Source organism: Sturnira hondurensis, unplaced genomic scaffold, assembly GCF_014824575.4.
Source record: "Sturnira hondurensis isolate 20B ecotype Veracruz unplaced genomic scaffold, ASM1482457v3 Scaffold0016462, whole genome shotgun sequence".
In the NCBI taxonomy this organism is placed as follows: domain Eukaryota; kingdom Metazoa; phylum Chordata; class Mammalia; order Chiroptera; family Phyllostomidae; genus Sturnira; species Sturnira hondurensis.
In genome coordinates, this window is record NW_028089093.1 from 377,672 (window position 1) to 389,322 (window position 11,651).

Sequence of the window (11,651 nt, forward strand, 5' to 3'; positions counted from 1 at the left end):
TTTACTGTCATTCTGAATCTCATGTTTGCTTGGAGGTATAGATTCTTACCCACTATTTTTGAACAGCTTTATTAACGTATAATTTACATACCACACAGTTCACTGGTGTCAGTCATACGATCCAATGGCTTTTCATTTTGTATATCCACAGAGTTGTACGGCCATTGCCACAAGCCAAAAAGAAACCCCATGCCCACTAGCAGCCCCACACCCCCATCCTAGGCAACCACTAACCTGCCTTCTGCCTCCGTAGATTTGCCTCTCCTGTACATATAAGTGGAATCACGCCATAAATACGTGCTCTTTTGTGACTGGCTTCTTTTACTTAGCATAACATCTTTGAGGGCCATCCGTTTGTAGCATGTGCTCCATTCCTATTTATGTCTGAGTGACAGACACCACTGCGTAGCTCTACTACATTCTGGTTATCCCTTCATCCGTTGGTGGCCATTTGGGTCATTTCCATTCTTTCGCTGTTATGAATCCTGCTGCTGTGTACATGCATATACAAGATTTTATGTGAGCATATATATATTTCAACATTTCTGTGTATGATTAACTGTCTTTTTTGCATGTTTTTCATTCTCAGATTTCATAAGTATCACTTTGTACATCATTTGTTATTATTGGAAAAAAACAAGTTTAAGAGTAAGTTAATTATTTTCTAGTCTTCTTTGCCCCCCACCACCATCTCCCCACCTCTCATTCAGGCTGGTTTTACTAACAACACAAAGGTAAAGTCATGCTTCTCCTTCTAGGTCACGTTCAGCCTTTCACCAGGTTCAGATCATCTTCCCTTAAGGTCTTTGCGTCCTTGCCCACTTTCTCGTCCACCTAATTTGGGTTCCTGTCATCTTCCCCGTCCCCGGGCCTCTTCCCCGTCCCCGGGCCTCTTCCCCGTCCCCGGGCCTCTCCCCCGGGGCCTCCCCGGCTCCGTCTTCATCCCGTCTGATTGTCAGTGAACGTCTGCCATACTTACCTCTCTAAAGTACTGCTGTTGCCTGCTTGATGGAGTCACACAAGCTTAGCCACTTACTGAGCTGCGTTTCCTTGGACAAATAACTGTACTTCTGACATGTTAAAAAAAAGTTAATCAGACCACGTCCCAGCACCTTAGTAATAGTTAAATGATTGCACTGGGTTTCTGTCTCATGCCAGCAGAATGAGATGACCTACTCTTATTTCGGAGTCCTGTGTTTGTGCATCTTGTCTCCCACGGGGGCAAGGATTATTACGGTAGTGGGTGGTATTGTATGTGTGCATATTTATGTATAGATATTTATAAATTTGCATTTAATAGATGTGTACTAATATGTGTGATATAATTTAAATATGTGTACATTATATGGTAAGGCCATATATTATTTAATATATTTTTTGGTGAGTAGTTATTTCCCAGCACCTAATACAGCCCTATGTGCTCAATGAATGATCACTGGATTAGTGTTCACACACACACAAAAATCAGTTAATTGATATTCTGCGTACTCTCATTATTTGAATAGGAGGTAATTATAAGGTGATAAACATTTTTAACTTAACAGATAGCCGCTCTAAAACTGAACGTGGGAGCACGTATACAAAGTAGACATTCCCTGGGTGATATTTTTCAGAAGGTCATTTTATGAACATGGAAAAATCCCTCTTCTAATCAAGAAAGATAACAGCCAGAGCATAGCTGCAGGTGAAATGTGTGCTACCGAGGTGTTCCGTAGGGTGATCCATGACTTCCTCCTCTTTTTAGTACAATGAAAGTATTGTCACTAAACGGAATCTTTCATCTCCAGTCTGCATGAATCATTTCCTTTCTGTAACAGACACATCGGCATACACTTCTCATCTGCTAGAAAACATAACCTATTTCTAAATGTTGTTTTCCACTGTTCATTGAGATTGTGAGTGATGCTTATGCTCTTATGGTTGTTTGTTTTAAAAGTGTGTAATCTGAAATTTAGGCCCTTTGTAATTTAACCCAAGAAAATTTTCTTCAGTGATAGAAGAGTTTTTAGCTAAAACTACATACAGAAGAAGAAATTAGATTGCCAATTCAAAATTAATAATTCTTATTGGAAATTCTGATGTTTATTCTTTCCTTTCTTGATGATAAAGGTGTAAGAGTTTTAACAGGTATGGAGACTATGTGGAGACCTCAGAGGAAGGACTGTTGGGCTTAAATATGGCTTGTACAGGCACCGCATGGTGACTGATGGCCCCTTTTTTCCTAGTGCTCCATGTGAAATACTTTGCTACCATCTGTGTGTAACAGTGGCCAGGAAGATGTCTGCCATGCATCTACCATGTGTGAGTGTGAGAAAGGGTGTGGATGTGTAGTTGCCACTTGCTGTAGGTGTACTGTAAAGTGGGCATTTTACAGACGGGGCAGACAAGGGGCAAAGAGCTGTAAGACTTTCCTGACATCACTCAGGGAGAAATAGCTGTTCAGAGGCTCACACGCAGGACAGTGTCACTGAAGTCTGTGCCCTTTCCTAAGTCAACAAATATCGTGAAAAGTCAGCGTGTTAGATGCAGAGAAAACATTAAGGCTTAAACGCTTACAAATTCAAAAATGCCTTGGGGAAAATCCTTGCTAAAAACCCCCAAGAACCATACTTGTTTTGGCATGGCTGTACCTAAGGTGATATGGGAAGAGAATTGACTTGGCTGTGGTTTAAAATTAATGCAATTTTGCCCTTATATTTCGCAATAATCTCCTTTTAGTTAGAAAAGATGTTTATGTATAAATGAAAAAACATATTTCTGTCATAAAGAGTTTATCTTATCATTAACTATTATCAAGCATAATGGCGAAGGAAGATATTTGAAGAAAATATTTGGAAATAACCTAAAATTCTCTTTCACAAAAACTCTTAGCAGTGTTCAATTTCAGACATTTTTCCCCAAATATTGTTTATCTTGTCAGATAAACTGCTCTCAGAGAGCAGCGTGGCAAAGACCTTCCAGGAGGCCCCTCCCCAGTCTATGTGGGAGTTGCAGGCAGGAAGAGGCTCAGGGCCAGGAAAGACAGAGGAAGAGTTTATGTAATAGAATGCGACAGTCTCAAGAAGTGAGTGTGGACAAAACCTTCTAAAGAAAAAGGAGTATTGCCCTGACTAGTGTGGCTCAGATAGTGGGGCATTGTCCCCCAAAGCAGAAGGTCGACAGTTCTATTCCTCATCAGGGCGCAGGTCTGGGTTGCAGGTTCAGTCCCTGGTCAGGGCGCCTGCAAGAGGCAACCTGTTTCTCTCACACATTGATGTTTCTCTCCTTCTCTCTCTCCCTCCCTTCCACTCTCTCTCAGAATGAATAAAATCTTTTTTTAAAAAGAAAAAGGAGCCTCAGAAAACTGTACTTGAAAAGTAATTAAATAGGTTTAAAAAAAGAAAGATAAAAAAAAGAAAAAGGACTGTGAGGTGAAGAGGAAAGGAATGTAGGTATAAAATTAGAAATGGGATTCATAAAATTTAGATTCAGTTAAGGTCTTGAGTAGGTAATGTTTGTGTACCATTACTGAAGCCCTTGGTTAAACTGATGGGGACTCATCTGAAGTAAGTATATGTGGTTTTTGATGTAGTAAAATGCACTATAGCTTCTGACTTTAAGTATTGTCCTGTATAATAAAAAGATTTTTTAATGTGTTTCTCCAGTCAAAGCAATTGCACAGTCTTTATTTGGAAATGTTTTCGGTAGGTGTAATCTTTTCATTTTATTGTTTAGCCTTCCCTCCCCCCAAAAAGGAGTGTATATAAGGAAGAAATATTTTTAAAGCTTTAAGAATAGAGTTCAGATTTACTATTCTTGGTAGAATATCTCTATTGCTGATTTTATCTTTAAATAATTAATTTAAAAGAATTAGCGAGTATGTCACCTGTGAGGGGGTTTATGTCTAACAACAGACAAGATGGGATCGCTTAGTGGATTCTCTCCCTGCAATGGTTTGGAAAAAATGCATGGGCTTTTTGTCTTTTATGAGCCTCCGTCTCGTGGTATGTAATTGAACATTCCTCTCCCGTCTTCCGTCTTTGTGCAGGGCCTCTCGATAAAGATTTCCAGGAGGACTACATTCTTAGGCAGGGGGAAGAAACAGTTCAAAGTTATTTTGGGACCTCCTCAGCCTGTCTCTGTGTCTGGCCACCTCACTCTGTCTTTCAGCGTCTTTCGTTCCCCCTCCTTCGCTCCTTCAAGCCTCTACTTCCTTCCAGCTCAGCTCTATGTCATGGTAATAAAGAACCAGCCAAGGCCGACTCATGCATGTCTGAGTTTTAGCTGAATCATTCGTACAATTATAAAATTATTCAAAGCAGCAGAATTAAGCTGTCCTTCTCCACTAATCCAGAGAATAAAACATCGTGTTCATGTTTGTCCACCTGACACATACCATAAATTGTATGAGTTAAAGACTGTTTCACTCAGCTGATCTGAGGAAGGAAGAAATATTCAAAATAATCTCAATGAAAGTACAGTACTGTGTGTTTCTCCATTACATGGTGCACACAGGTCTTATGGCCACGGCTGCTTCCCCTGGAACCTTATTTCACACCAAGTCCCTGGAGCAGCTCATTCTTCCATCTTCATACTCCACATCATGTTAAAAGGTTTTATCCTTCCTCTGAACCCATTACACCTTAACACGCTCCCAGTTCTCTGTCATAAACCTAGCTCATACAAAACATTCAGAGTTTTCAGCCCCAAAGTCAATAGATGGTTCTTAAGGGTTTGATCACATTTGTGTCCACCCCCTGGTCAGCAGAGAGTCCTGATTCTAGTTTGGCCTCATCCCTCCTTTACACGCCCCATTTCCATTGTCTTGTGACTGTGTATTTACATGCAAAGATCCATTTTTTAGGAGTTACTGCCTACAGTCAGAGTTCTCTGGTTTTGTTCAATTCAAGCCAGCCCACATCTGCTACAAAGCCAAGTTAATAGACCTCAGAGTCACACGCCAGGTCTTCCTAAGGTGGCAGAGTCATTCTGGTCGTACACTGAATAGTTGCCTCCAAGTTTCTTATATTCCCATAGCAGGTTTTGCTGAGTATTCACAGCAGGGTGATTATGACCTTCACTCACCATGCTCTCTACTAAAGGAGACGAAAGTGGTAGGCAAGCATCTCTGGCCCTGGCAGTAGGGTGGACTCCATGAGTTGAAAGTCCTCTGCTAAAATGTCCAGCAAGTGTAAAAGAAAATGGATCAAACATTGGCTCACGTGCCTGATGGAATCAGCAAAAAAAATTAGAAATGTTGCCGAGGGACAAAAGCAAAAAGGGAGCTGGAAACCAGAATGGAAGGGCCTGAGCCACCACCGCTGCTGGGCCTCAGGCTGGGTCTCGGTGCCTGCCCAGGCCAAAGGCGGTCTTGCGCCTTTACCTGAGAACAATATTCATTCCAGTTACTCCTCCCGGTTTGCTTCCCAATAGCCATGACCAACATATTTATTTTAAACTGCTCATGGTGCTCAAAGGTAACTTCACCCAAGCCTCTGTGGATACCAGTCTTTGGGAAGAACGGGGGGTTTGGCCTGCTGGACCCAGCCAAGCCACCAGTTCATCAGGTTAAACCGAGGCTCCCTGTTCGCTCCGTGCTTGCTGACCTGGCACAACCATCACTCCAGCCATGTGAGGTGTATGCTTAATAAGGAAGAGTCGTTTCTGTTGGTTCCCAAGCCTCATAATGCTGATTGTACTTAGTTTTGTAATTTCATACTTTAAATATTAAGGAAACAGAGGAGTGTGAAAAGAAAGAATCATTTTATGCAACCCAAGTTCTGTGCTTCAGAAAAAATGAAAAAGAGTTTATCAGTTAAGATGTGAGCAGAACAGGGAAGTATAGAAGATTAGGCTGGGGAAGGATTTTAAAATACAGAAAGGCCATCCATCAGTAAGTTTATACAGAGAGGATGAAGAGCCCCAGTCAATCTGGTGAGTTTCTCTGTTCCTTGTTAACAACAGAGAAAGAATCTGAAGACACCTGGGTGCGTGCAAAGCAGGCATCTGCTCTCGAGACACCAGCCACTGCTGTGTCGCCCCTGAGGCTTAGCTGCAGGGACTGTGTGTGGTGCAGAGCATGTTAGTAACTGAAAGAGAGCATTGCAACACAGTCAGGAAGCATCAGACTTCACGGCTGGGCAGACCTGGTTTGAATCTCAAGGCTGCAATTTGTTGGTGTCCTTAGGGTAAGTCTTGAAACATCACCTGAAAATAGGGATGATAATAACACTACCTTGCTCCTGGGGTTGTGAAAACTAAATGCGATAGTGTTAGGGAAGCATGTGGCACCATGCCACCATACATTAGTGCTCTAAATAATGGTCGCCAAGGTTCCATTGTGTGGCTTTTCTAAAACTTAAACTTCTCACCTTGATATCTTTAAAATCTGTCTGGACGTCTTTTGGAACCAGCTTCGTTATTCTCTATGAATTTGGCTACATTGGGGATGTGCAAGTTGCCTGTGTGAGTTTACTAAGGGCTGTGTGACAAAATGCCGCAGACTAGGAGACTCTGACAACAGAAACATTTTCTCACAATATGGAGGCTGGAAGTCTAAGACCAAGGTGTCAAAAGCAAACGCCAAGGTTTGTTTTCTTTCCTGCTCTGTCCTCACGTTTGTTTGTTTGTGTGTGTGCACACATCTTCCTCGTGTCTCCTTGTGCATCCAAATTTCCTCTTATGAGGACATGAGAAAGAGTGGATTGGAGTCCACCCCACCTAATTTTTAATTCTTTAACTCTTAACTCCATCCTCACTCTTAACTCTTTAAAGGCCCCATCTCTAATACAGTCACATTCTGGGGTCTTAGGGTCTCAGCGTCAACACATGAATGGGAGGGGCAGAATTCAGCCTGTAACGTTGCCACAAATGAAGTATTTTCCACTTTGTATTTGCATTTGAAAATAACCATTTTAGGAACAGTAATAATAAAAACTATGGTTGAAGAATTTTAAGCTGTCTTCTTCTCACCACTGAAATGCTATGACTTTGCAGGATTCTTTATAGTGAGTTTATTTATTGTGCATAGAAAATATTTCAGGGGTCAAGTTTAAAGATTTATAAATTAAAATATAATATTTTTTAAATATGATCTCAGTTAATAGGCTACAAGTATTTTTTAAACACATTACTGTTGAAAATACCTGTCATTCATTGAGCAAGGAGTTAGGGAGCATTTGCACATGTACCATAGGTATATATAAAATCAGATACAATATTTAGTACCCCAGCACCTGTTCAGACAATGTACCAGGCCAAAGGTTAGGGGCAAACCTGGAGAACTCCCTGATCTCAAGGGGTATGGATCTACTGGGGAAAAATGCCAGGAATGTTACCAAGTGAGCTGATTTAATTGCTCAATGGGGGCTGCGTGTCCACAAGTACCTCTGAGGTCCAGAGTTAGGATTTGGAAGTGGTCGTGCCTACCTGCAGTAACACTGGGAGAAAGGGAAATGGTGTCATCAGAAAAACCAACCCAGAGATAGCTCATTGCAGTGTTCAGGACAAGTGGGAGGAGAGACTCATGAGGAAGGACTCTGATTGCCTATTGGTGAGGAAAAGGGGCTCTGAGAAGGACCTGACCAAAAACAGTTTCAAAGAATACTGCATTCCCCTGGTTTGAGACTAGGACAGTGATGGTTTCCACCTGTCACCAAGTAAAGTAGGACTTCGCAGCTGGAACTGGAATGGGAAGGGTGGCACTGCTGTCACAATGACCATGAATAGGAGAGCCGTGGTTATCAAACACAGGCGTCAGGTACCACCAGATACAGTCATGAGAGATCCTTACCCTAAGTGACATTTAAGAAAATGTCAGCCCTGGCTGGCATAGCTCAGTGGATTGAGTGCGAGCCTGCGAACCACACGATCGCGGTTCGATTCCCAGTCAGGGCACATGCCTGGGTTGCAGGCCAGTTCCCAGCAGGGGACTCACAAGAGGCAACCATACATTGATATTTCTCTCCCTCTCTCCTTCCCTTCCCCTCTAAAGATAAATAAATAAATAAATAAAAATATTTTTAAAAGAAAGAAAATGTCAGTCTTGGCCAGTGGAGCTCACTTGGTTGGGGCATCGTCCTATATGTCAGAAGGTTGCAGGAGGGAACCAATAGATATCTCTCTCTCTCTCTCTCATCAGTAAATATACTTTTTAATTGTTTTCAAAAGAAAAGATTGACTTACCAAAAGGAAGATACATCTTTTCCTTAGTGCTGCTTCTTCACATGTAAAGAATATTTTGCTTCCTGTTAAACTGTGATGATGACAAATATGACTGAAATGTAACCTGAAAAAACTTGTTTAATATGTATCTTTATTCTTTTAGGCCTCTTTTTCGTGGAAGTTCAGATGTGGATCAACTAGGAAAAATCTTGGAGTAAGTGATAACTGTAATTTTATCAGTGTCTGTAGCGTTAAAACATTTACAGTGACTTTCCTCTGACGTTCACATAATATGTCTATCTCTTGTCTTTCCCACCCCAAGCTGCTGCTGCAGACAGTGTTACTGTTTGTGTGGTGAGTGGGGACACGGCAGAGGTCTGTTTCACACAGAGCCCGTCAGGACGTGTGGCCTGACTGCTCTGCTCTGGAAGCTTGTATGTTGCTCATGGGGGTCTTTGCGCTGCTCCTCTTTGTTTGCTTGGCCGAGCTCCTGTTCTTCAGTTCAGATGTGTTGTCCGCTCGGGTCCTTTCAGATGCATCCACCATCAGAGGCGAGGGGCTTGGGGGCCTGGTAACCCAGCCTTGCCCACTGGGCTGCCTGCCCCCATTGACTCTCCTTCACTCATCCAAGTTGGTTTTCTGTTGTTTTCCTGGACAAAGAATGGTTTGCTGCATCCCCATTTTTCTTTGGAGCACTGAAATAGGAAGTGAGAATCCTAGATTCTATGTCTGTGGCTAAATAACTATGCAATTTTGAGTAACTCATATAACATAACCTAAAAAAAGCTTACCCAGTGCCTGGTACACAGTAAATGCCTTTAACATGTTAGCTATTCTTATAACTCAGTATTCATTGTTTAACCATTTTGTTCTTCAACTTCTTTCCCTGAGAAATGAAACTTGGGCTTAAGTTCTCTTTAAGTTCCCTTCTTGTGCTCAAACCCTTTGGTACCAGTTGTCTGTTACTTAGCTTCTCAGTGATTTGCAGAGTTCTGTTTGTGCCTGCATGTGAGCGTGTGAGGGTATGTGTGCTTTCCTGTTTCCAGAATGCAGAGGGGGGCTTTCCTTCTCACAAAGCATGCAGTATGGCTTCCTTTGGGGATTTGCACATTTGCCAAGCTCCATCAGAATTGGGGTGGAGTAGGAAGAAAGTGGGAGTTACAGAACCAGAAATAGCCCTGATCATTGGTCTGTGACATTTTATAGGAATCCCAGTGATTTTTATGATATTTGCAATCTGTTAAGCTGGAGAGAAGTACTCCTAAAGAAAAGAATTCTATTTTAACCCTATCTACTCAAGCATGGCTGCTCTAAACAGTTGGAACACAACTGGGACCTGATGCTGTTCTGCTGGTGACTGGAAGCAGCTCCAGGAGACATCTGCTAGTACCAGGGCCACTGCTGAGTCAGAACCCGGTGGCTTTGAGGTCTGAACAACACTTGCCAGTGTTCCTGTCTGGGAGCGGTCAGGGTCCAGGGCAACTGCCACAACTGCTGCTTCTGCTGACCACTCTCTACGATGGGTGGATTCAGGACAGAACTTGCTTCTGGGTGTTGAGTTCTTTGTCATTCAGTGATGAACTCCCACCTACTCTTGCGCATTGCGGTGAAGGGTGAACTGGGAAAGCCAGGCATGCCCAATGACCCTCTGCTTGCCAGGTATTGAAGTCCTTCACCTGCTTTTCCTCACTGACACCACCTGGGCATCTGGTCCACCTCCAGCACTGGTGTCTGCAGTCCCGTTAACATTGTTGGTGCCCCTGAGTATACGAAGCCAGTGAGATAGGTGGGCCAGAAGGAACCCTGGACAAACGTGCTTCCAAGGGAAAGCTGGGTCCACTTTTGGCAAAGGCCCGCGATCCTAGGTTGCCAAAAAAAGAAGCCACAAAGTCCTACGGGTTTTGTGCCTTTTGATTTTACTTCTTGGTTTCTGGCATTGTTTCATTGCAATGATGTTCTGTTTCCTGAGTGCAGTTATTACTGTGGCGTAGAGAAAAGGAACAATGCTGCACCCTAGTGTGACTTCAGAAGAACTTGAAAAACGGTTTCTGTGCCCACCATCACTGCCATTTATAGGTTTTGTGCTCTGTCATTCTTTCCAGTACAAATGTCAGCATTTAAGGCTTATATTCAGCTGTCCAAATACTGAAATTTGATGCAAGCACTTTTTAATGGACCTATCAGAATTTCACCACACTCAACATATGGGCCGTAAAAGTCCATGCTGCATTAAGGTGATTTTTTCAAAGAAAGTTATATGCACATTCTCTTAAGGGAAAGAAAAAATGTTTGTGTTTAGGAAGATTTATACTTTCAAAGAACAGAAAGGACTTTGAAAGTGAAACTGAATGCTTTTAGCCTGTGGCATTTTAGAGTATATATTTAGGAGCAGAGTCATAGTTAAATAGAAATAAAATACTGGATGTGGAGTGAGCAGAACTGGGTGCACTCCAGGCGCTGTGGCTGAACTCGCTGTGTGTGAGCGTAGCAGTTCATTTCATTTCCTAACTCAGTTTCCCCGTCTCCGAAACAGGGATTAAAAGCCCTGACTTAGGTGTTGCAGGAGGTCGTTATGGGGACCAAAGGAGGTGGCACATTTACAGACACTTTTAAAACTTATTTATGTAAGAACAGAATAGAATAAAATAGAAATTACACTACATTATATTATTAATAGAAACATATATATAACTATATACCACACATACCTATTAATACAGAGACACTGTTTTTTCCAGAGCTTTTGACATTCAGCCACCCATATTGCCAGATTTAACCCAATATAAGTATATTGAAAGCTGCAAATAAAAAGATCTTAAATTACAACTAAGAGTCATTGTGACCAGTTTCTAGGTACCTGGTGATGATATGCAAATACATTGACAGTAAAAATGGCTAGAAAACTAAAAAAGGAATGGAAGAAAAATGTTAAAAGTTCTTTAATAGGCATTCTTCTTTTCTTCCTCTGACAGTCTCATTCTATCCAAACAACATACAGATTTATTATTTCCTTTAGTAATTCATAGTGAAGGTTTTTTTCTTCTTTTTACTCTTATTCTAGATCTTGCTATTGAATCAATTTGCATATTGCTCAAGTTGCCATTTTCATTCATGTGTCCCTGGGTTTGGCTTCATGTGCCTCAGTGACACAGCTCTCCCGGCATGTCTCCCAGAGGTAGGGTTGTCTTTCCCCGGACACCCAGTGGTGGGTACAGTTATGCCGTGGTGTTGGCTCTTCCCAGGTGTGAGGGCTAGAACCTGGGCTTTGTTCAGGTGAGGGAAGGAGAACAAAGCCCTGCAGAGATTCTGTTACATTTACCACCACATCTTCCTGAAACCTAGAAGCCCCTTTGGGAGAACACCTTTTCAGGGCCCCAGTCCCAGTAAGTGCAGGCCAAGAAGACCCCCATTTCTACCGTGCTTTAAATCATTTGGTCTGTATTTGTTTGTTTGTTTTTTAAATATATGTATTTTATTGATTGTACCATTACAGTTGTTCTATTCCCCCC

General features: G+C 42.1%; 1 protein-coding gene across 2 annotated transcripts in view; it reads left to right on the forward strand.

Moving 5' to 3' along the window:
- Positions 1–11,651, forward strand: part of CDK6 (cyclin dependent kinase 6) — a 226,133-nt gene that overhangs the window by 203,105 nt on the left and 11,377 nt on the right. For both annotated transcript variants that reach the window (XM_037066054.1, XM_037066055.1), the window contains exon 6: positions 8,306–8,356. In XM_037066054.1, the coding sequence (XP_036921949.1) occupies positions 8,306–8,356 (51 nt within the window). The remainder of the gene's footprint in view (positions 1–8,305; positions 8,357–11,651) is intronic.